This window comes from Chenopodium album, chromosome 14 (assembly GCF_948465745.1).
Source record: "Chenopodium album chromosome 14, dcCheAlbu1.1, whole genome shotgun sequence".
In the NCBI taxonomy this organism is placed as follows: domain Eukaryota; kingdom Viridiplantae; phylum Streptophyta; class Magnoliopsida; order Caryophyllales; family Amaranthaceae; genus Chenopodium; species Chenopodium album.
The window spans coordinates 17,186,444-17,211,904 of NC_137847.1; the positions used below are offsets into that span (position 1 = coordinate 17,186,444).

The following is a 25,461-nucleotide window of genomic DNA, read 5'->3' on the forward strand; positions in this document are numbered from 1 at the left end:
GTAGTTGGTAGTAAAAAATTAAAATGATACTCAGTACATCCATTGAAATGTTGCGGTAATATTAATCCGTATAGTGACTAACTGACTATACACCTCATTATGACAATATTAAGATACTTGAAAATTTAATGCAAATCAAAAAGATATTCGCAAGGTATACATACGTAGTAAATCCGATATACAAGTATATAAAATAAAATAAAATCCAAAAGGATTATATTATGGAGTAGGAAAAAATTAAAGAAAACATAAAAATATGTAGTGTGTAAAAGTGGGTATTTGACCTGGAAAAAGTCCAAAATTTGCCTGATCTACTTAGCCACCACCTCTCTTTCCCCACTCCTCTACTACTCTCTCTTAGTTGACCGACTTCACTTCTCTTCTCCAACAACTCAATTCCTTTCCTTTCCCCCCTTTTCCCAAATTACTATATATATATATTCCCCTTCTTTCCCCTACTTCCCCACCACAACATTATTTACCTACAACACAACACAACACAACACAAACTCATTTCATTCTCTCACTCTTTCTCTTCACTTCCACCAAATTCATTTCAATTTCTCCTTCTCTCTTTGTTGTTTATATGGCTCTTGAGGCGCTCAACTCGTCCAATCCACCGATGAAATCCGATGAGAATCTCATGATGACCAAGAAGAAACGGTCCAAGCGGCCTCGCCTCGAGTCCCCGCCTTCCGAGGAGGAGTACCTCGCTCTCTGCCTTGTCATGCTCGCTCGCGGCGCCACCTCCGAAGAAAAGGAACAATACCAACACCACCAACAACAACAACAACAAAGGGTGACGTACAAGTGTGGAGTATGTGACAAGGAGTTTCTTTCTTACCAAGCTTTAGGCGGTCATAAAGCCAGTCACCGGAAACCGGCTGTCGTGGATGGTTTACATACCACAATAGCACCCACTGCAACCGCTACCTCGTCTTCCTCCACCTCTACCGGCGGTGGTAAATCGCACGTGTGCACGATTTGTAACAAGTCTTTTCCTAGCGGTCAAGCCTTAGGTGGTCACAAAAGGTGTCACTATGAAGGTGGGATTAGTAATAATAATAATAAAAGCGTTTCGGCCTCGGCCACCGCTACCGCTAACGCCGCCGCGAACTCCACCGTGTCTGACGGCGCCGCCGCAACATCCACCGTGACACACAGTCGTGTCGATTTCGATTTGAATTTACCGGCGTTTCCTGGTAATCATTTGTCCGTTGACTTTGATGGTGTTATCAAACAAGCTTGCTTTGATCAAGAGGTTGAAAGCCCACATCCATCTAAGAAGCCTCGCCCTTTTAGTTTTCATTGATTTATTAATTACTTCAAAAAATACTTTTTTTTTTTTGGGTATTTCTTGTAAATAATAGAGAGCTTGATTCTTGTCATTATGATTATAATTATTATTGTTGTTACAAAATTATTATTGGGTGAAATATTTATTAATAAATGATAGTAGTAGAAATTACATATTGATTTGATTTATTACCATGTAATTAAGAAATTTTTTTGTACATATTATATACAGTACAATATTGTTCATTACGACTACAAATCAATAAGATCACACCAGTGTTACAGATATGATTGGTTTTTAGTATCATTTCAATATATGGAGTGTACTTAAACTAGCTATCAGGCTTTTAATGTTGTTTTAATACTTTAACCAACTAAGACAGTTGACAGACAATCTTGATATGCATTTACGTATAATAGTTGATTAGTGGATTGTAGTCGGCATTAGAATAATTTAGGTTAATAATGGAGGATGGATGTGGGCTGGAATAGAGTAACAGAAGGTAACCGCCTATGTTTCCTTAGTTGCCTATGTGATTTGATTACCTCTAATTTTGTGATGATGTGTTAATGTGTTAAGGCTCTTTTAACTTAACGTGCACATGTTTGGCATGGTTTAAGATAGATAACAACTTTAAACACTTAGCTAACCTTTACTTTCCTATTATCTTTTTTAGTTTTTGTCAAATTTTATTTATTATAGTATTCATTCATTCAATCTGTATGTGTGGTCCAACGTATTTTCCTTATTCCTTCCAATTTTCTCCATTTCTTAACCAACTATTGTATGCCAATTACAAAGAGACACCTCACCCTTTTTGAAGCTTCTTCTTATAAATTTTTTTAATTTGTTTTTTCGAAGGTGATAGAAAGTAATAACATGCCACCTGGTGTTTTCAAAACACGGCTCCAAGTTTTGTAGATACTATTTCTCTTTATTACTCCTTATTAGTCAATTTATAATTGTCTTATAGATTAAAGATTAAGTTAAATTTAATAAGATTATGCATGATTATATTTTTCCTCTTTTTCATTAGCATAACTATCCTATTGTCAAATTAGAATACATATATGCAACATAAAAGTCAACATGTTATAAGTATTAAGAAATGGTGCTAATACAGGTTCTCAAAATTGCCTAGCTAATGATCAATAGAAGTACTTCGTAATATATTACTTCCTTCATTCCTTAATACAAAAGTCGGCTCAAAAAGAGAGGTGCTCTAGTGGAGTACGTCAAAGGGAGGAAATAGTCCCTTAAAGAGGAAAAACAGTGAGTGAGGTCATAGTTACATCCGTGTTAGCTAAGTTAGAATATCCAAAGAATAAGGTGGTGTTAATTTAATTATTAGTTAAGTAATGAATCTCTTCACCTTCAAAGTCCAGTCTGTATATGTGTGCTAAGTGTGAATGTGAATGTGAATGTGAATGTGAATGTGAATTGTGAATACTTGTATTTTTATTATTTGGGTAATATTAAGGTGGACAATTGACATTTATTGGAAGCATCTTATTAGCTTGTTGTTGATCAATTACCTAGTTGACTAACCAATAACATTACCTACTATATTTGGAATATTTTAAATTTGCATATTATTTTTTCCATTAATAACCTCTCAATTTATTATGTGTGGTTGGTGTACCCGACTGCACCATGCGCATGGTGCACCCGCAAAGAACATTAGGTATATTTAAAAGAACATGGGCGAAAAAAAGAACATTATAGATATTTATAAAGAACGCGAGCATAATATGTTCTTTAAGTTTGATTATTATGTTCTTTGAGTTTGAACTATATGTTCTTTACATTATACAATATGTTTTTTAATGTATGTACATAAAAACAATAAAAAATAAAAAAAAATTCACCCGAGTAACCAGGAAAAAGAACATGTTCTTTAATGTATTATCATGTTCTTTTTGTAAAGACTTTATGTTTTTTGGGTAGAGCTGATTAAAGTTAAACCGACCTGGCCCGATTTTGGACGGGTTTTGTGAAGAATTTTTTTGCCCCCAAATTCGGGTCGGACCCGGCCCGTAAATTTAATTTTTTGGGCGGGTTTGGAAATGTGTTTTTATGCATTTTAGTTGATTTTTTTACTCGACCCGAAAAGCACGCACGGCCAGACCATTTTGGGAGGGTTTGGGCACAAAAATTTCGGCCTAAAACTTGGCCAGACCCGATAAGTGAGCTGATTTTTTAACCTTGGCCCGACCTGCCAATGATCACATCTATCTTTGTCAAACACAAATATGTTCTTTTTTGTCAAATATAATGTTCTTTTTCAAACACGTTCAACCACCCGAGTAACCATGAAAAATAACATGTTCGTTTTTGTAAAAACTTTATGTTCTTTGTAATGTCATGTTCTTGTCAAAAACAAACATGTTCTTTTGTCAAACACAGATATGTTCTTTTCAAACACTAGAATGTTCTTTTTTTTGCCTATGTTCTTTAAAATATGTCTAATGTTCTTTCCGCGTGCACCCGGGTGCACTATACTATTTTCACTCAATTTATCATTAATACTTTGTTTTAGCATTATTTTTTTCTATTTTTTTTTCCATCACTTAACACTAGCGTTGCAAAAACAAAATGTTTATTTTCTCGATTGATAAGTTTTTTCCTCGAATTCTAAAGGTTTAGAGTGTAAATCTAGTCTAGTACTCCGTAAGATGATAGGGCTTTCATTAGCCTCCCGACTACTCTCGAAAATCATATACTAAGAAGTATGAAGTAGTACATGGCTCTAGCTATACTTGAAAACAAGATATATTAAGTTTTGCAACTAAGTTATTGTTTAAGGATCATATATATTTTCGAGCATTGTAGTAAAATGCAGGCCGACTCCCAAATTTGGATAGAGAGAACTAAATTTAGAATATCAAAAAGTTACTTTTACCATTTTAGGATCTAGATCATGATTTTTAATTGCATCTATGCAAATGATGTGATTGTGAATTTGTGATACGTTAGTGTGTAACATGTACTATATTTAAGTTGTATTGTACTTTTCCTAAAAATAAGCGAGACAATATTAAATCTTGGTCATTAAAATAATTTATCTACGGAACTCAAAATATAACAAGTGTCAATCACCCATTGACTAATTAATTAAAAATTATATAAATTATAATAAAAATAAAAAATATGAAATTACGCACAAAACATTTTGTTGGTGAGTTGTGATTGAGTGTAGTGGAGAAGCAGGGTGAATAAACAGTACAGATAAGATTGACAAGGGTAACCAGCGAGTATTATGCTAAGGACAGGTGCCAAATCTTATTTGTATAAAAACTATATATTATAATACTATAATAAAGTTTTCATTTATTTTGCGGATAAATTTGTGACCTTATTTTATGGGGCTATGATGTGTAAGTATTGCAAAGCTTAAGGCTTTGAGTAAACGACACATGTAAAGAGTTATTTTATAAAATTAAAATTAAGTGATGTGTTTTTATAATATGATTAGTGGATGAGAAAATGCAAGAGTATACTCGTAGTATTAATAAATTAATTAAGTAATTATCTTAAAAAAAGTTTAGATTAAGGTTAAGGGTTTGCGTGTAGGTGATGGATTAAAGAGGTGAGGGTTTGAGGAGAGTGTTGCTTCTAATGTTAGTTAGCTTGGAGAGTGGAGTTCTACGGTTACGCGTTAGAGTGAACACTTGTTGCAAGGTATAGAAATCAAACTTTTTGAGGTAATGAATTACGTAAAAGTTATGTTGGTAAGAAAATTGGTTAAAAAGGGTTAAAAAGTAATTAATTGATAGGGGATAAGTGTAGGGCTTGTGAAAAAACCCGATAAATCAAAATTGATTATGAAAGTTGAAAAATTCGAACTGGAAATATTATTATAGGCAATTGAATTAAACTATTAGGTTTAGAATTGTATTTTTTGAATGTGTAAAAAATATGAAACGAAATTGTGGATAAACAAAGTAAGTAAGCGAATAGCTCATATTCATATTTACATAAGATGTATAAACTATATATTGAATGTATATATTGAATGTTTATTTTAATTGCAAATGGGGAAAAGATAATTCGTCGTTGCAACATAAGGCAGTTAGTTAAGAAAATACTAGTTATAGTAGATGTGTTACATGTGTATGTCCATAATTCCAACAAAGAATTTTTCAAGTAATAAATGAAATAATTTTAGTGTCAACACAGTTGCAAATTTAAAATAATCATTATGCAACAGAACTCAATATTCGAATAGGCAAGTACCAAACTATTCAAAAAAAAAAAAAAAAAAGGCAAGTACAAAAAGTTTTCGATATACTTTTGTATATGGTTTAGAGCTAATAAAAAGGCAACTTGAAATTAGAGTTTTTTAAAATCAAATTCAGATTTCGACTTGTATGTACAAAAAAAAAATTTAGTATGACTCAAATTTAAAATAGACTTGATTCCACCGATCCCAACTCGGAAAACCCGAATTGACATATCTAATTGAAAGTAATGATTACCCAAATTAATTTATTGAAAAGTAACCAAACTCGAACTTGTACAACCGTAGATAAGAGAGGCCCATTAAGATAATATGAAACAAATTGGGTTGAGGCTCTAGGGTATTATGTGATTCATGTATGTGATTTAAGTTTGAGTCATGCTAAACATTGTGCCTATACAAGTTGAAATCTTAATTGGTTGGATCTAATAATTCTGATATCTCTAAACAGGAGTATTATCTAAGAATCAAATTAGGGAAGATTTAACTATTGATTTGCTACAAAATGTTTTCCATCAAAATAAACAAACCGAGCCTAGATTTCGACCATTTGTTTTGCATAATTGGTTTTTAAGTTCCAAGGCTTGTATTTCATTTATTTCTTTTGGTCAAAACAGGAACAACAAAAAGAAACTAAGAGTGTGTTTGGTTAGATGTTTTAGAATAGGTTGCAATGGAGGTAGAATTTATTTAATTTATCTTATTGTTAGGTTAAGCAATTTAACCATGGAATCTCATACCAAAAGTCTTCTAGTAACTCAACCTAATTCCCATGGAATCCCATACTCACCTCACTCCTAAGAGGTTGTTTGGGTCGTGGGATGGATTGGTGAGGATCTCATACTAGAGAGGAATGTATTCATACTAGTCTAAGCTTGTTTGGCTTATTTTTGGAATGACTTTTACATTTCATTAAAGAAATGGATTGTGAGGGGTGAGGTGAGTATAAGATTTTAGGGAATGAGGTGGACTAGAAATCCACTAAGTATATGATGATATTCTATACCTAAAACGCCTAACCAAACAATTAAATGGATGTAATGGACTCTAACACTATTCCAATCCATTTTTGGTTGGACCTTTTAGAACCGATTGGAATGGACTTAGAGTCCAAGTACAATTCATTCCATTAATGAACTATATAAATCATTCCAACAATGAGACCAAAATATTTACAGTAGATTATTATGAGATTTCCGTTCTTTTTAATACTCCTTAGCAATACTTAAAAAAAAAAAAAAGAGAGTACGGAAATTTACAACAATCCATTCCAATATAAAGAGTAAGTATTTACGCTCCTTCTCTCCCTCTCCTCTTCTTCTCTCTTCTAGGGTTTTCCAATTTTTTTGGCCGTTTAAGCTGAAAATAGTCTAATTTCTTTGGAAATTAGACTATTTTCGACCCCTTTCCCCTTATTTTTGTAATTTAGTTTCAATAAATTTACACGAGTAGTGAAGATGTTCGTCCGTCTCCCTATGGTAGAGTCGTTAGTTTTTGTTAGTTTAGTTGTTTGTGTTTGTTTAGGGTTTTTGTGTGTTTTAGGGTTTATTAAAAAGATAATCCTATTTTGCCTTATTATCAGTTCGTTGATAAAGAGTTGTCCGGAATCGCAACGGTTGTCAAATCTTCAAATGCGTTCAAGTGAATCAGATGAAAATCATCTTTACGGCAACAACAAATCGTTAGACCATCTCTCCGAAAAGGCTGTGTATTCTAGCATTGTGTGCGAGAGATGTACCATAGTGCAAGATCTATTCAACAATCGTAGCTTGAAGAAAACCCTTATTTAATTTAATTTTATGTATTTGTTGATTTAGATCTAATTTATAAATGTCGTATGACTTTTAGTTAATGAATTGATTTGTTTTAACAAAATAAAAATTAAAAAAACCCCATTCAACCTTTCTATTATCACGCTTGCCAACGCATGTTTTTAACGATTAATATTTCTAATTATCAACATTGGAAAAATATAAAAAGTGGATATTAATAAAATATACATTGAAACAATTTAAAAAAAATCCCACGTGAATATGTTTTATCGTATCATATAAACTACAAAAACGAGTCAAAGTATATTATGTAAATAGTGTAAAAGTCAAACAATGTCAAAAAAAAAAAAAAAAAAAAAACACGGAGAAAGTAACAAACTAAATACGCCCAAAGGGAGTATCCGTAACCAATGCCATTACAGTGGCTACACCATCAAAAATTCAAAACTGATCACAGTGACACCTCTCCATTTGTGTACCCAAACCAAGCCCAAAACCATCTAGAACAATAACAATCCAGCTAAAACTATGGCCGCAACCTCAGCCATGGAAGGCGTTCCAGCGGCGGCGCTCCGGTCAGTTCTCAACCGTGTTGGCCAAGCCGCCGAGCGTTCTGGCCGCAGTCCCGACCAGGTTAAAGTCGTCGCCGTCAGTAAAACTAAGCCCGTCTCTGTTCTCCGAGAGGTCTACGACGCCGGCCACCGTTGCTTCGGCGAGAATTACGTTCAGGAACTCATTGATAAAGCTCCTCAGGTCAATCCTCTCTTTTGGGATTATTACTCTTTCCAAATAAGCTTCTTTTCGTGCTATCTGCTGTTTTTATAGCGTTTTAGGGATGTAATGTGATGTTTGAGATTGATTTATTGGTTTTGTATGATCAATTTGAAATGAATTTGCGGAGTTTATTTATTTATTTATTTATTTTTTGAAATTGATGTTAATTTCTATATGATGGTCAATAATTGTGAGGATTGGATTTGTATATAGTAGTATTGACTGCAAATTAGGAGTTGGTATTATTTGAACAATAGAAAAGTTTTTAATTTGAAGATAATTAAAGGGATATCATTGACTTGTTTGCATCTATCATGCCCTCATAACTTCATAAGATGGACGGCGGTAGAGTAAGTCGAACTGGGGACATCAAGGTAAGTATATGAGTATGAGAAAGGGGGCTGGTGAATGCTTCTTCTAGTTGGTCGTTATTAGGAATTCGTTGGACACTTAACTTGTCACTACTTAGTATGTTTTCATGATCGAAGTGGTAGTCAACTAGTCAAGGTGATGATGGCTCATTTTAGAATGGAATTTGAGTTAGACGGCTGCATATGTTGTGTCGGTATCATTACAAATTGATGGTAATCAAGGTGAAAGTGGCTCATTCTAGTTGGTCGTTATAAGGAATATGTGTGAATAGTGTGATGCTTAACTTTGTTACTTTGTACATATGAGCAAAGTGGTAGTCTAGGTGAAATGACTTATTTTAAAATGGAATTTGGGATTGGCGGTTGCATATGTTGTGCTCATATTATTACGCTAGTTGGAGCTGAGGGTGTGTGATGTAGCTAATTTAGAAGAATTAGAACCCATGATACTTCAGCTGTTGTAGCTGTGGTGGCACGTTATTGAGCTTCAGTTGAGGAATGAGCTAGGGTCTGTTGCTTTTTGGAGCTTCACAAAGCTGGGTTACAGCTCAATAAAAAAATTAAAAAATTATACATGTTGTTGGGACATATTTGTGTTTATCGCCAGACCTATCTGCATTAATGTAGGTACACTATTATGTTAGAAGAAAGGTGAGAGGTGACTGGCAATGTAGTGCCAGCAAGGTATAGATGGAGATGTTTGAGGGAGTCCATTAAGCATAACTATTTATGGTTGAAGGAACACTAAGCTGACTTGCCAACTGAGAGATATGCACTGGCGACTGCCAACAAGTGAACGATAGGATATGGGGTTCGGGAAGGGGTGGGGGTTCCTGTTTGCGTATATAATGGTGGATTGATAGCGATGGGAGTGGGAACTGGTTTGGCATTTGTCATTGGAGCTTTGTAAGAACATCATAAAAGCATATTCTGGTTTAGTAAAATCCCATGGTTGCTATTGAATCCAAGGGATTATTATAAGCGTCCATGAAATGTTTGGGACACTGACTATCAAACTGTGGACCATTCAATGCAGTTGCTGATAGTTGTCCAAGAACTTTGGCTGGGAAGCGAATTGATCGTGTGGTGATGTAAGCATTCATGATATGTGAAAATAATATCATCTGCTACATCTGCCTCGGTTTGATAGGTGGTCATTGAGATTTTTCAATAACTTTATTAATAGCATCTTCTTAGTCTAAGGGCTTTGCTAGGAGATGAAAGCTGGCTCCATATATTTCTCTTGCATCTAGCCATGATGCATTGCCATGTCTCATGTAGTCTTATATTGTGAGATGAACAGCATATAAAGTAGGGAGAGAGGGTTCCAACAACTGCTCCAAAATCGAGTTTGTCTTGGCAGACCTATGTTACCTATGTATGATAGGTTGGGTTTGGAGTTTGGAAACAATGTTGTTTTCTTTAGTACTGGCCATGGGAAGTGTGGGGTGCTAACCATTAATGAATATTTGGAGGCATTGAAGTTCATTTGAACTTCTTCTATCTAGTTTTCCATGAAATGTGTTTTGTGGGTGTACATTTAATTGGCTTATTGAGAAAGATGAGGATGAATTGTTTAGAAGGCTCTTTTTAGTTAGAAATATGTTGAAAGTGTATGTTGCAAGCTTGCAGCTTGCAACTATAGAACAACCGGTAATTTGGTTCTAACAAGGAGAATAAATGCAGGATAGATTTATTCTTTTAAAAAAATTTGATTAAGTGCTCTCGCTTCTTGAAGAGAAGATTTCGTATATATCTGGTATGAGTGCACACTCTACTTTAAAGATCAACATGCACAATGCAACAAATTAGAATGGTATCTTGTCAGCAATAGCGGAAATTTTAATCCTCAGATAATTAAGAGATACCTCTAAAAGTTGCTCGTTCTTTATCATTAGGTAGTGAATTTATAGGTAGTGAGATGGTACATTGGATGCATATTTTAGCAAACATTCCATTTTCATTATTAATTTTCTGTTGCTGTTTTATTTTTATTCTGTTTCTTTTATTGAATTTGAGATAAAATTAAGCTATTATTAATCAATTAAGTATCTATTAGTACTCATAGGATGATGAAGAAATACTAAATTTTCTAGCATAGATATATCATATAAGTATAAATTTGCTTGCATAGGTTTATACTTAGCTTAATTTAGTACCTTAGTGGCATGTCTGGTAGGCAATCAGTTTGTTAGGAAAGTCCTATTTTAATGTCCTTGATAAATTTTATACTCTGTAAAATTTATTACAACACATTAGTACATTACCAAAAAAAAATATGGTAATTTTGGCATATCGGTAATAGTGAATAGGTGAATGAAAACCCACAAGTAAAGGTGGAGAATGATTATTGAGGACATTACCAAGACTTTTAATGTAAAATTACTTATAACGCATTACTATGACAGTCATTTATCGCTGCCTGCTAAACGGGCCTGATGAGTTGGGCCAAATGACTGAATAAGCTGTAAGAGTGTAAGAAAATGGAAAGCAGAACAAAGATGATATATTTTTAACTTTTTATGAAATTAGGCCTGTGTTTAAATAAGGTTAGCCAGAATGAGCGTTATATCTTCTTATATGAAGATTACTCATGCTGGTGTTTTATGTATCGTGTAGCTTCCTGAAGACATTGAATGGCATTTCATTGGGAACTTGCAGAGCAACAAAGTTAAAGTTCTTCTAAGTAAGACACTCTTCTCTTCCTGAGTTCTGTCCACTTTCATTTAAGCACACAACACACACGGATGCAAACGCACCCATTGAGGAGGGTGGGGTTTTGGGGGGGGGGGGGGGGGGTGGAGGACAAGGGTGGGGGAATGGGAGGGAGACGATGGCAACTGTGCCTGGAATTGAATTAATTTTATTTCTTATACATGTATTGGTATGTTCATGCATTTCTGTCTATTAGAACCTTAATTTTTTTTTTTTTTTTTTTTAAAATCTATTCCCCCATTTTGCAGCTGATATATAAATGTTTTTTTACATTTTGCAGATGGTGTCCCAAATCTTTACATGGTGGAAAGTGTGGATGATCAGAAGGTAAACATATAATTGGCTGGTTAAGTTTTGAGATGAATCAAGTTTAAATTATTTCAGAATTATATACTAAGTTTTGATATAGGTTTGTTATTCCTCAGTCTTATGTTTTGCCTTTTATTGTCATAATATGGAAATAAAAATTATTGAATGCATAGTGCCTTTGGCTGTAGTTTTGTTCAGGTGTTTGTGAATTTAGTTGGTAGCAATCTACTCCATAGCGTAACAGGAGTAGTTTCTAAGTTTGACAACTGTACATTTTTATAATCGATATTTCTCTAATAATGAAGCATCACCCATCTAGATGATTGATGGTAAATGAAAACTGTGATGATATCCAACTCTTCATCGGTTTTTGTAACTCACAAGTCTTGTATTTATTTGCAGATAGCCAATCATCTTGATCGTGCTGTGGGTAATCTTGGAAGAACACCATTAAAAGTTTTGGTCCAAGTGAATACCAGTGGAGAAATTTGTGAGAATGATCTTGCTATATGTGATGAATAATGGTTTTACCTTTCTTGCAAGATATTAAAGTAACTTGTTTGCAATCAATTATTTCGTAGTAGCTTAGGTTAGTAGTCCATACTGAAATTAGGGTAAAGGCCAGTGCTTGTGCAAATATGCAGTATGGCACCTCACAGTTGTTAAGAAATACTAAATTAAATCCATGGTTTTGTTGTTACTATGCTTTGGACTGAAACGTTTCCCCTTTGCCTGGCATTATATATCGACTAAGACTCTTTATTATTGGTTTGGAAATTGCTGAATATTGCTCAAGAATTTAGTACTCTGCTGCTTTTAATTGAACTTGCTTTGCATGAAATTCAGAAAGTTGCTTCCCAACTACGAGCATGTAAACTGAGTCACTTCCATGATCTAGAATATTTATGTATCAGTTTACAATGAAGGATGGTTTGGGGCACTTTTCTATTAATCTTTTGGTCATAGTTTGCTCTTTTATTTCCAGATTGGCTAACTATTCTCATGCTAAAATCCGTTTTGATCCCCTTTTCCAATGTACTTGCAGCAAAGTTTGGTGTTGAACCCTCAGAATGTGTAGATCTTGCAAAACACGTTTGCCAAAATTGTCCCAACCTTGAGTTCTGTGGCTTAATGACAATTGGGATGTTAGATTACACATCAACTCCTGAAAACTTCAAGGTATTCTTGTGATAATAAGCTCAGCACAAAAATTGCCTTACTGCTCAAGACCTTATGTATGTGGACTAAATTCAATCCTCTGTCTTGTAGACATTAGCGAACTGTAGAAGTGAGGTTTGCAGGACTCTTGGGTTAAAAGAAGAGCAATGCGAGTTGTCTATGGGCATGTCTTCTGACTTTGAGCTAGCGGTAAGAATATTGTGACCCAATTGAACAATTTCACTTTGTGATATTGTGCTAGTATTACGTTAATTTATATCAGCATCTTTATTCTAAATGTTGTCATGTCTCGTTGCTGAGATGTGAAAGAATAAACAATATTTTATACTGGGTGTTGAGATTTACTTGGCAAGTTTGCTTGTTGCAGATTGAGATGGGCAGCTCAATTGTGAGAATAGGATCCACCATATTTGGGGCAAGAGAATACCCTAAGAAACAATCAAACTAGTATCTTCTCCTCATGTGAACAGTATAATTTTTCAGTGTCAGGGTTTTGTGGGATCAAATGTTCCCAAACGGCCATGCTGCTATGTTCAAGGCTCAATAAATTATATGCTGTATACGGATTTGAAACCATAGCCAATGCACATGTTTATTATACTTGCACCTATGATTGAATCTAGGCATTGGATTGTTGTTGGATAACAATGAATCACACAGTTGTGTTTTGTACTTCGAGTGTTTGCTGACTTTGCTCATTCAGTTGGCTGTATCAAATCAATAAGCTAAAAAGTATCTCCATTTGCATTATGACTACAATACTTTTTCCTGCTTCATATTGTATTTAAGATGCAAGAGGGCAGCTTGGTATTAATTTATAGGGTCAAATTTGCAAATTATCGTGTTTTACTGCTTTCAGATGCACCAAGGTTGGTGCAACCAAGCATCCAAACCAGCACAGATGTCAGCGCCAGCAATGTTGGAAAAAGGAAATAATGCATGGTAAAGAGGCGGGTTATCTGATAACTCTATGCATTCATCATTTTATCAATTTGTTTTCTGATCAAGATGCTTCTGCGCTGTCTCCCTCTTGTTTTTCCTGTGGCTTTGTTTTCTTCACAGCCAAAATTCAGTTCATCTTCATTCCTCTCTCAACGGAGTTTCACTTCTAGGTTTGCTGCGCGTGTAAGTCTATTAACTTTGCATTTAATATGAGCTTTTTTTTTTTTTTTTTTTTTTTAATTTATTTTTTTATTCTTGCATTCCTTAAAAAATTGTGCAGTATAGGTTCTGTGTTTTATTTCTGTATTTTTTTGTTTGATGCAATTTGTAACTGTATGTGTTAGTGTGTTACTGTCAAGGGGGTTAATTGTCTATTTTTTTTTTTTTTGAGTTAAAATTTGAATTTCTCCAATGGTTTAATTTAGTTTACACTAGTGAATTCAAATTTTTACAGTTTTGGGTTGGTTGATTTCGATCAAATGCAGTATTGTGTTATTCAACCTCAAACTTTTAGTGGAGCTTTCTCTGTGCTGTGCTGAAAATTAATTTTCGTATTGTTAAAATTTGGAGACTAATTGAGTTATTCATTGCTTGGTGAATAGTTCGAAAGTTGTTGGAAAGCCAGGCCACTTTTTCTGTCTCGCTGAATTTGACATCTTGTTGCTTTATAGTCACAATAAACGTTTATAAGGCATACAAATATACTAGAAAAATACAAGGACATCTTGTGTCTAAGGACCTCCATCCTAAAATCAAGCGTATTTCTTTGCTCATTTGTTTGTATTGTTTATTCAAAGATCATAGAATGAACAAAAAGTGATCAAATGAGCGAAAAAAACTATCACACTATTGTTTTTGTATTCTTGGCTTCTAATCTTTAGAGATCAGCGTATGAAAGGACTCTATGTAATAACAATTTAATCCATACATTTTATGTGCTGAAAAATTACAGTAGATCTTTGATATAGGAAGTTTTATTCATTGCTATATCCCCAGTAGCTAACAACTATCCTTCCTCCAGTCGTCAACAGAGTAAAACAACTTCATGATAATACGCTGCTATTTTGCTATAATTTTTGTGGATCATTTTATGATGGTGAGTGAGGCAGTGCTATTCTCAGTCAGCAGTGCTACTAATCTAGCCTAATGCATGAGAAGACATACAGTTTTTAGGGTCGTGGTCTGCATTGGTGTAATACCTATCTGACTTTGTGGCTAGGGCCTGCAAGGGGGGCACAGGGGTTGATCCTCAAAACAGAGGCAGTTAGCTTTGGCTTGGTGCAATGAATCGACCTGCCTTGGTGAAATGATCTAGCATCTCAAGCATTGAGCAACTCTGTGTGTTCTTGTCTATTGAATTTTCATAAGGATTATTTACATAATTGATAGGGGAAAGTATATGGCTACAAGATTGATTTGATACAAAATTAAAATCGTGTGTTGAATTGTTAATAATAACTATCATATCAATATATCACAGTATAACATGGTTGCTAATTGTAGCTAAAAGAATTAAAAGCATGATCTTGTGTGACTATTAGACTCAAAGATACAGTCAGTGAGCTCCTCCAATGCCTAGTTTAGCAAACGATCAATTGAAAGAACAAAATGAGAAGAGTGTTTATGAGATCGGCTCTTAATAACTGACTTACCAATAAACGAACTGGTTGCTAAGAGTCGATTAGGTCTGGAAGACTGGAACACATGGTAGTGGTACCAGACTGTTCCCCAAACCTAGCCTAATGCGAGTGGACAGCTCACCGGCTCCGCAAGCATTTGATCGTAGTAGGCTTGGTGAGTTATTCATGAACAGTAGGTTGAAGATGACCGATCAGGTCCCCAAACAAAAGGAAAACGATGTAAGATGTATACACCACTAAGCAAAGAGCATGATGGAAGCGATCTGAAATGTGCAATAAGTCTAGTTACATCCAATAAAATTCCCACAGCAACGCATGCATAGGACCATTAAGGCAGCATTCTTAGGGCCATTTTACCTTCTGTACAGTGAAACTTTTGCTTCCTAAAGCATTAGAATCATTCTCGCTTATAATGTAAGGTTACAGTAAATGCCAAAATAACAACTTTAGCATGCGTCCAAACATTTCTTTTAATCATAAGAGATTAAGAGAATGATCTTAATTAGACCTCAACTCTTTATGTTTTTTTGGTCTAATATTTACGGTCCAGATACTTGAAAGTAGGGGGAAAAAATAAGAGAATCATCATGTCCAAGCAACATCACTTAGCACGATTCAAACCATAAACCTCAAGGATAAAGTAAGTCTTACCAAGTGAGTCAAGTCTTGCTTGGTGAACGCACCAAAACTCAGGACCTTGTGTTTTAGGTACCCAAAATTTACTATTACTTCACTCAAGCTGGTCACTTCACTCTACCACTGGTCCAAGGGTTCCTGCTATAAATGAACACGACTTAGATAAGTTAAAATGTACCTCTAACAATATCGAAGTACAAAATTTATTAAACGAGAAATAATGAGGAATCTACTTCGATTTTTACTTGTTTTCTTAACATTTTTTCTAGCCCCATACACTACTCAACAATATGCTTGTAACAAGCGTGAAGTTGACGTAAAAAGATTATCTTTCTGTAACAAATTGTTACCTTATTCTGTTCGTGCTAAGGACTTAGTTTCTCGCCTTACCTTGAATGAAAAGGCACAACAACTAGTGAACTCGGCTAGGGGGATCCCTAGGCTAGGTGTACCAGCCTACGAGTGGTGGTCAGAGGCCCTGCATGGAGTCTCTAACACTGGCCCTGGTGTAAGGTTCAATGGAACAATACCTGGTGCAACAAGCTTTCCAGCAGTTATTTTATCTGCTGCAAGCTTTAATGCATCATTGTGGTACAAGATGGGCCAGGTTGTGTCAACTGAAGCTCGAGCAATGTACAATGCAGGTCTTGCCGGGTTCACGTATTGGAGCCCAAATGTGAATGTATATAGAGACCCGAGGTGGGGTAGAGGGCAAGAGACCCCGGGGGAGGACCCTTTGCTTGTCAGCAAGTATGCTGTCAGCTATGTCAGAGGTCTACAAGAGGTTGATATCTCTGGTAATAGAAACATGCTCAAGGTTTCTAGTTGTTGTAAGCATTATACTGCTTATGACCTTGATAATTGGAAAGGTGTTGATCGCTTCCACTTTGATGCAAAGGTATAATATTTCCTAGCAAAACTTTAACTATATTTGACAACAATTAACTAATCATCTGAATCTGGTATGTTAATTTTTGTAGGTTAGCAAGCAGGACTTGGAGGATACGTATCAGCCCCCATTCAAGAGTTGCGTTGAGAAGGGGCGTGTTAGTAGTGTGATGTGCTCGTACAACAGAGTGAATGGAATTCCAACTTGTGCTGATCCCAATCTTCTAAAAGGAATAGTTCGTGAGCTATGGAATTTAAATGGGTTTGTACACTTTTTTCCCTACTATGTTTAATTTAAGATACCTGTATGCAGTTTCAAAGTTGTACGAAGTAATGTTGTATATCTTGTTTGCTAATATATTGATTTGTATATTTATCTTATTTCATGCATTCTCATGAAATTTGAAATCTGAATATTTCCAAAGACACTAAAATTTGACATCTTCTTCTTTGATATCTAACCAGTTATGTTGTCACTGATTGTGATTCTATACAAGTCTTCTATGAGTCGATTAATTACACAGCTTCACCAGAGGATGCAGTAGCCCTTGCCTTAAAAGCTGGTTAGATTACACTCATATTTGATCCCTCTTAAGATAATTTTCTACTCCCGCAAGTCATGATCTATATCTGTAATCATCATGCAGGAGTTAACATGAATTGTGGAGACTTTCTACGTAAGTACACGGTGAGAACAGTCAATGAGAGAAAAGTGGAGGAATCAGTTGTAGACCAGGCATTGATATACAATTACATAGTCCTCATGAGACTTGGATTCTTTGATGGGGACCCTAGAAAGAACCCTTTTGGAAAACTAAGGCCGTCTGATGTATGTACGAAAGATCACAAAAAGCTGGCTCTTGATGCTGCAAAACAAGGGATAGTCCTGCTAGAAAACAAAGGATCAACTCTTCCATTGTCCACAAAATATGTAAGAAAATTGGCCGTTATTGGTCCTAATGCTAATGCAACAAAAACCATGTTAAGTAACTATGCTGGTGTACCGTGCAAGTATACTAGTCCTCTACAAGGGTTTCAAAAATATGTGAAGAGAGTGTATTATAAATCAGGGTGCCAAGATGTGAAGTGTCAAGATAAAAGCTCTATAAAGGCTGCTGCTAAGGTGGCTGCCGCTGCTGATGTGGTGGTATTGGTAGTGGGGCTTGATCAGTCGGTTGAAGCAGAGGGACTAGACAGGGTTAACTTGACATTGCCCGGCTACCAGAAGTCGCTAGTAGAGAAGGTCACTAGTGCAGCCAAAGGAAAGGTTATTCTGGTGATCATGTCAGCTGGTCCAATTGATGTGTCATTTGCAATCAAATTGAAAAAGATTCGAGCAATTCTCTGGGTCGGCTACCCAGGCCAAGAAGGAGGTGAAGCCATTGCTCAAGTAGTGTTTGGATATCACAACCCAAGTAAGTTTAAACTTTTCTTTCCTGATATAAATCATAAATATAAGAAAAACTAAATTCATCCTAACAAAAGCTTTGTGCATAACCTCAAAAGAAAAATTTCAAGAAAATAAGCTTAAATAAATCTGATAAATTCCAACAAGGTTATCAAAGTTCAACGCACAACTACTTAAAGTTCAGATGATGTTATACTAGTTCCGAGGATTTAGATAAGTTCAGATAAGTCCAAACAATACTAATTCTCTACTTGTATTGGTTGATCTCTGTAGGTGGAAGGACACCTGTTACATGGTACCAGAAAGAGTACGTAGATCAAATTTCAATGACAAACATGAATATGAGGAAGGACAGATCCAGAAGACTTCCCGGTAGGACATACAGATTTTTCACTGGGAAAACTGTCTATGAGTTCGGCCATGGACTCAGCTATACTACTTTAATCAAGTTTCTAATACATGCCCCCTCAAAAATAACCATCAAAAGATCATACAAACAAAATTTCAATAACACCAATAACCAAACACTGCTTCTTCTATCTGATAATCAGGCTGATGACAAAATGATCATTGATGTATCAGAAGTAAACTGCAAGAAGTTAGACTATGTTGTTGCAGTAGGGGTGAAAAATGAAGGGAAGATGGATGGAGGGCACGTTGTGCTCATGTTTTGGAAGCCGCCTGTATGGAGTGAGATCGAGGGAGCACCCAATATACAACTTGTAGGATTCGAGAGAGTTGAAGTGAAAGCAGGGAAGACAGAGTTGGCTGTAGTTAAAGTAAATGTGTGTGAAGCTTTTAGCCTTGTGGATGAGCAAGGAGATAGGAAGTTGGTTACTGGCCGTCATGAATTAGTGATTGGTTCTCCTAGTGAGAAACGACTTAGCCATAAGTTTACTCTTCGAGCTGATGAAAGCATTAAGGATCACCAGATATGAAGCATGTAATGCTACAAGTACATGCTCAAAGACATAGACCTTTCTGATCAGATCATCCCTATAATATACAGTATCATTGGAAACTTTGGATGTATGATTCTATACATAATGATTTTATTGTATAAATAAGACTTGCACCTTTAAGCTTCTATTATTGATATCCAAAAATGTAGCGTTCGTTACTACATTGTATGAAGCTTGGCATTGAATATTAAAATCTTTTTTAGTTATAAGTATTACTCTTGGTTTCTCTTTGCTCGTCTCATTTGACTCTTTGTACCAGTAATATTTCCTTTGTTCTCCAAATATTGTAACAATTACTTATCTAGCTCCTTAGGGGTTGTTGGCTTGTTCATATCTCGGACACCCGGAACAACCAGCGCTGCCATGTGTATTTTTCAAGTGGCTTATTTTGACTAGCATATTTGTCAACTTGAAACTTTAATCAATAGTATCTTCAGTTAGCAATAAGTATAAATTATAGAGTATAAAAGACGATTATAACAAGTGCCTATACGACTAATTGACTATGTTTAATCATTTGTAATTGTATATTTCATAAACATTGGTTAAAGTGATGTACGTGAATAGTGTCAAAGTGAAAATGGAACACTTAAAAGAAAACACAGAGAGTGTATTAATTTAGGAAGTTTGTAAACACTTTCCTAGTTGAGCATGCTTTTTCTTACTCCTCTATCCCTATTTATTTGTCCTATATTCCATTTTGGAATGTCCCTTAAAGATTGTCCTTTTTTCTTAATTAATAACATGCCCCTACCACTAAACTCACTTACAAACACTCATAAAAGTGAAAAAGACAAATACACCCTCATTCACCTGCAATTTTTTGGTTCAATCATTCATAAAGCACATTTTGCTTATGAAGCAAACAAATAAGGATAGAGGAATTATCTCTCCTCATTGCATGTCTCTCCTCATTGCATGCCTTTTTACTACGTATTTAATTTTCTCTTTCTCCATCCTCATTTCAAAATATAAGGAGAGCAACATAAGTATGAAATTAGTGCAACTAGCACTGTCAAATTTCAAATCGAAGTCGTTTATTGCTCGAAATTGACCGATCCAAATGAGAGCCGAACCGATTAAAAATATATTATTTTAAATTGAAATCGACCCGAACCGTATTTTAGTTAACCCGAAACCGAACCAATCCAAATAATGTTAAACTGTATAAGAACCGAAACCGTTAATGAACTGAACCAATTCTAAACCGAATTGAAATAGAACTGATCTGAAAAAGAACCGAACCATTGTTAACCTGAACCATTTCTAACCCAAAATCGTTTGAATCAGGTTAAAAATCGTTTATATCGAACCGTTTATAAACCAAACTGTTTACAAACTCCACTGCTTATAAACTGAACCATTTACAAACTGTACTATTATGAACTGAACGCTTATAAACCGAACCATTTACAAGCTGCTCACTTTAATAAATTGATAGCCTCATTAGAATTAATCTTGTCATCTTAATCTTAATCTAAATGTATGAACTATAAAGGGAAGTTTAAAATCACATTAAAAAGACTTTTAAATGAAATCTAATTATGTGCATATGTTTACTACAAAGTACATTTTTTACTAGAGTATCGTTAACTCTCCGAAACTGACCCAAATGAGAACCTTACCTATTAAAAAGCGATTATTTGAAACCCCAAATAGTATTTTAGTAAACCCAAAACGAATCGATCCGAATAATGTTAAACCGTATAAGAACCGAACTCGGTAATGAACCGAAATAGTTCTAAACCAAACTTAAATAAAACTGAACCGAAAAAGAACTGAACCATTACTAACTCAAACCGATTATAACCTGAGACCGTTTAAATCAGGTTAAAAACCGTTCACAAACCGCAATCCTTTGCACCGAACTGTTTACTACCTGAACCATTTACAAGCCGTACCGAATTAAAACTGCACAAAAATAGCCGAAAACGAATTGACCCGAAAATAATTTAAATCGAACCGAAACTGACCCGTAGGCACTTGAATCGATTTCAAACCAACCCGATTCAAATCGAACCAATATTGAACCGGAGATCACTTGAACCGATTTTAAACCAACACGTTTTAAACTGAATGGAAACCAAATTGTCCAACCATTTTGACAGTGCTAAATGCAAGTAGTAAGTGAAAGAGATAAATAACAAAATACTTGGTATATAGTAGTCAGTTTTCTAAAAAAAAAATACTACTCCCTCCGTCCCCTTTTGATAGTTCCTTATGGACAAATTTTAGTCCCAAAATGTTCATTCCATTTGTTTTTTCCAACAACCATTAATATTAAATTTTTACCAAAATTCCCTCCAATTTGCAACAATATTTGTGCAAATTTAAGTTTCCCATGTAAAATTTATTTTTCCATGTACTTTTATTACTTTCTCTCTCTACTTTTTTGCATACCCAATGTCAAGTTACTTTTTCAATATACTTTAACTATTCTTATTTGTGTTTATTAATTCCCGTGAAAAATGCCCATAATAGACTATAAAAAGGGACGGAGGGAGTAGTATGTTGCAATGAATTAAAAATAGATAAAGTAGTCACTAGTTTTTTATTTACATATTTTAATCATTTTAAAGAGATTTTTATTGTTGAGACATGAGACTTGACCACTAGAAGACGGCAATGATTAAGGCGAACGCCATAAGACTTATTCACCGAATAAAACCGTGCACAAATTGCTGGTTTTATACCAAAAATTAGCCTAGCTACAATAGCTTATAGCAAATACAACATGCCAAAAATGTTTAATTTAGTGGTTACCCACTAAAATTCGTTAAATCAAGATAATTTCAACTCGTCATGTGCACCAAAATCAACATACTCTTGTCAATTTTTAATCATTTATTTTTGAACTTTTTCTATGTTCAACTTTGGCCAACTAGTAATATCCTATTACTTCCTCTTTTTCAAATGTCAATTTCTTTGAATTTTCTTTCAATCTTTACAACTATCTATTTGACATTATTCCACTATATATATCATCATACACTAATCCATTTATTTCACACAATATCCAAACAATTTCTTACAAACCCATTTTTAAGTTCAACTTTATTTGTTCATCAAAAAAGAGTTCATACCACAAAAATTATACATGGAGGGACTAATTCCATTTCTTGTACGTACAATCAAGAAGCAAAACATACACAAACATAGCTTTCGATGCCTCTCCGATGGCTCGAGGCGGAGCTACCACTTGCTAGGCAGTGCCGGAGACTCATTTAACGGGTCGTCTCATAGGAGAACACAATCGGAGTTTCAAGCCCCGAGTTCGGTTGATTTGCAGCCTGAAGTTGATCAGTTTATACGTTCACGTAGCATGAAAGGCAACAACATCAACATGGATACTACTAGCAAAGGGTTAAGGCATATACAACATCAAAATAATGCTTCTAATTATAATTATAATTATGATTATGGTAATAAGCATGGTTCTAAGACGATCAACAAGTTTCATCAGTATTAGTTAAAGGGTTAATTAGTTAAGAGTTGCAAAATAAGTTTCATTAAATTTCCAAGTGTGAAAAGATAGATTTTATTATGTGAGTATTTATGTTTAATTTTTCCCATTAATCAATTGGGAACTTTAATTTGGGGGGTTAATATTTTTTTTTTTTCTTTTAATTGGTTGATTTGTTGTTATTGTAGTGGGTGAAGCTAAAGTAGATACCATCAGCAATTTGATGGAAATAGTTAGAAAAGGGGGACCCATTATGAATTTGGAATGAATGTTCAATTGTTTATATTATCAACTACTATTGTATTTCTTTGCTTTATGTATTCTCTTTTTTCTTTTTATCTATTATATTTTGCTGAGAAATTGAGACTTGTAGATTCTAGTTATCTTCCGTACGATAGAATGATTATTAGACCTGTGTACCTTTGCTTCTTAATTAAAAATAAAATAAAATAAAATTGAAATGCACATCAATTTTTAATGATTTAATCATATATCTTGTTGGCATTCTAATTGTTTGTAATGGGACAACCTAGAGAGTATAGGAATTTCAAAGGGTAAGAGATAAATTCAATGATTAACAAAGGTCATAGATTAAGGCCTATTCACTTCGCCTTATAAAAAATTAGTTCAACAAATAAAATTTTAATTCAATAATGATAAATTTAGTTCAATAAAATTAATCTGAATTTAGTAAAATATTTTATTTTAGTAGAAATTAGTAACTTTAAAGAAGAAATATAATGGAGAATCAGTAAAAAAAATAATTTCAGTTCAGCAAAAATAGTTCAAATTTAGCAATAGCAATTTTTGTTCAATAAAAATAATTTCAACTCAGCAAAAATAGAAGAAGTGAACAAAGTTTAATATCATGCTCTAAGTAGGGGTGTCCATTATTCGGATAAAAACCGAAATCCAATCCAATCCAAACCGAATTATTAATTCGGATCGGATCCAAACTTTAAATCGGATCGGATCAGATTGAAATTTTTTGAAAATTCGGATTTTCGGATCAGATCGGATTGAGGTTGTTCGGATCCAAAAAACCAAATTAACCGAAATATAAAATCATGCTTTTACAAATAAGGATACATTATATTAATCATGTAAAATTTTGTTGATAATTACATTAATATAAACTATGAAAAATTATGTTTTTCATATTTGTATTAATTATGAAGAACTATGTATTTAAAACTAGGCTTTTTATAATTGCATTTTTATTTTTATAATCACTTAAGTCCCTAAAAAATTTGCAATGTATTTTAATTCAGATTTTCGGATCGGATCCAAATAACCGAATTTTAATTCGGATTGGATCGGATTGGATTCATGAGAAATTCGGATCGGATTGGATTTAAAAATCAAAAACCGAATTTTATTTTGGATCGGATTGAATTTGGCCTAAATCCAAACCGAAAACCGAATAGACACCCCTAGCTCTAAGTATACCAAGGGTCTGTTCTCTTCAACTTAAGTTCAGTTCAGTTTAGTTCAGCTCCAATCAGTTTAGTTCAGTTCATTTCATTTCCTAATTTCTTTCTCTCATAAAATATTCATTTCAATTCAGTTCAGTTTAACTCCAATCAGTTTAGTTCAGCTCAATTTAATAAATGAGAATATGCCCCAAGCAGGCAAGTACTACACACTCTAATGGTAAAGATAGTGTGGAGGTGATCAACATTGGCCCGGCCCGATCCTGTCTGAAAATAGGACGAGTTTGGGAAAGCCTAATAACGCAGTTTTAGTTAAAAACCCGAACCCGGCCCAAAAAAAACTGGAAAAGCCCGTTTTGGCCCGAAAAGCCCGATACTTTTTGCAGGTTAGGCCACGAGATACTATGTTAAGACCCGGCCCGGCCCGGCCCGAAATTTTGACCAAGATTATACTTTCTTTATTATTTTAGATGCATCACATTTTAAAAAGGTAAGTTTCAATACAGATGCATCACTTTTTCATTTTAACTAAAAAACTCTCTCTTATCACATTAGTCCACTTTTTTCTTTATCTCTATCTCTCTCTTATCATATTGGTCCACTTTTTTCTTTATCTCTATCTCTCTCATCTCCAAATTTTGTTTAGGATTCCATAATTTCTAAAGTGATGCAACTAAAAATAAATGGAGAAAGTATAACATCTTACGATAAACAAAGCAAAGTTTAAAAAATAATTTCTACTACTTATTTTGATTATCTCTTTATCCCCTAATATCTCTTTTATCCCTTAATCATAAACAAACATTGTTTTTTTTAGATCTAATTATAAACACTAGTACGTTTGGTTTTATAATTATTACTCCCTCCATATCATATTACTTGCTCCATTTCTCCATGTACGGAGTTTTAGGAGATATAGTAAAAAGTAATAAAATATTATAGAATCAGGGTTACATTGGTTAAAGGATTAAAAAATCTAAAAAAGGAAAAGTGAGTGTAAGTGGGCAGGTGAGAGAATATGAAAAAATATTAAAATGTAGTATGAGGGGACCACTAGTGGGGAGGAAAAATAGTAAAATATTGTTAAAAAGTTTCAATAAAGGTTATGGAGCAAATAATAAAATACGATCGCAAAAGAGAAGTGGAGCAAGTGATAAAATATAGAGGGAGTACTATTTTTATAATTGGTGAAAGTTTACGAATTTTACAATGAGATCTAAACTTAGTATGAAAATAGTTAACACAATTGAGTAAAGGTTTGTAGTTAAAAGTTTAAAATTCACTCCCAAATCTATACTTCTATGTTAAAAAAACATTTCTAAAAATGTAGATGTGTCACGTGTACCCCATTCTTGTAGTAGCATTATGCCAAATCATCATTCAACATTCTTTTTTTCATGTCATAGCCTGTCATGATTTAATTAAAATGCAA

At 34.3% G+C, this 25,461-nt stretch overlaps 3 protein-coding genes across 3 annotated transcripts; all 3 read left to right on the top strand.

Moving 5' to 3' along the window:
* The first annotated feature begins 329 nt into the window (after window positions 1-329).
* Window positions 330-1,485, top strand: LOC145579024 (zinc finger protein ZAT10-like). The gene has a single exon (XM_081636307.1). The coding sequence runs from the start codon at window positions 587-589 to the stop codon at window positions 1,310-1,312; it is 726 nt and encodes a 241-aa protein (XP_081492433.1). The 5' UTR covers window positions 330-586; the 3' UTR covers window positions 1,313-1,485.
* Window positions 1,486-7,731: 6,246 nt separating this feature from the next.
* LOC145579026 (uncharacterized) lies at window positions 7,732-13,407 on the top strand. Its single transcript, XM_081636308.1, has 7 exons — window positions 7,732-8,062; window positions 11,074-11,140; window positions 11,450-11,496; window positions 11,881-11,968; window positions 12,524-12,657; window positions 12,748-12,846; window positions 13,025-13,407. The coding sequence occupies exons 1-7, from the start codon at window positions 7,838-7,840 to the stop codon at window positions 13,103-13,105; spliced, it is 741 nt and encodes a 246-aa protein (XP_081492434.1). The 5' UTR covers window positions 7,732-7,837; the 3' UTR covers window positions 13,106-13,407.
* A 2,607-nt stretch (window positions 13,408-16,014) lies between these two features.
* On the top strand, window positions 16,015-19,342 carry LOC145579027 (putative beta-D-xylosidase 5). The gene is made up of 5 exons (XM_081636309.1): window positions 16,015-16,773; window positions 16,856-17,025; window positions 17,229-17,326; window positions 17,411-18,178; window positions 18,445-19,342. The coding sequence occupies exons 1-5, from the start codon at window positions 16,096-16,098 to the stop codon at window positions 19,107-19,109; spliced, it is 2,379 nt and encodes a 792-aa protein (XP_081492435.1). The 5' UTR covers window positions 16,015-16,095; the 3' UTR covers window positions 19,110-19,342.
* Window positions 19,343-25,461: the final 6,119 nt, after the last annotated feature.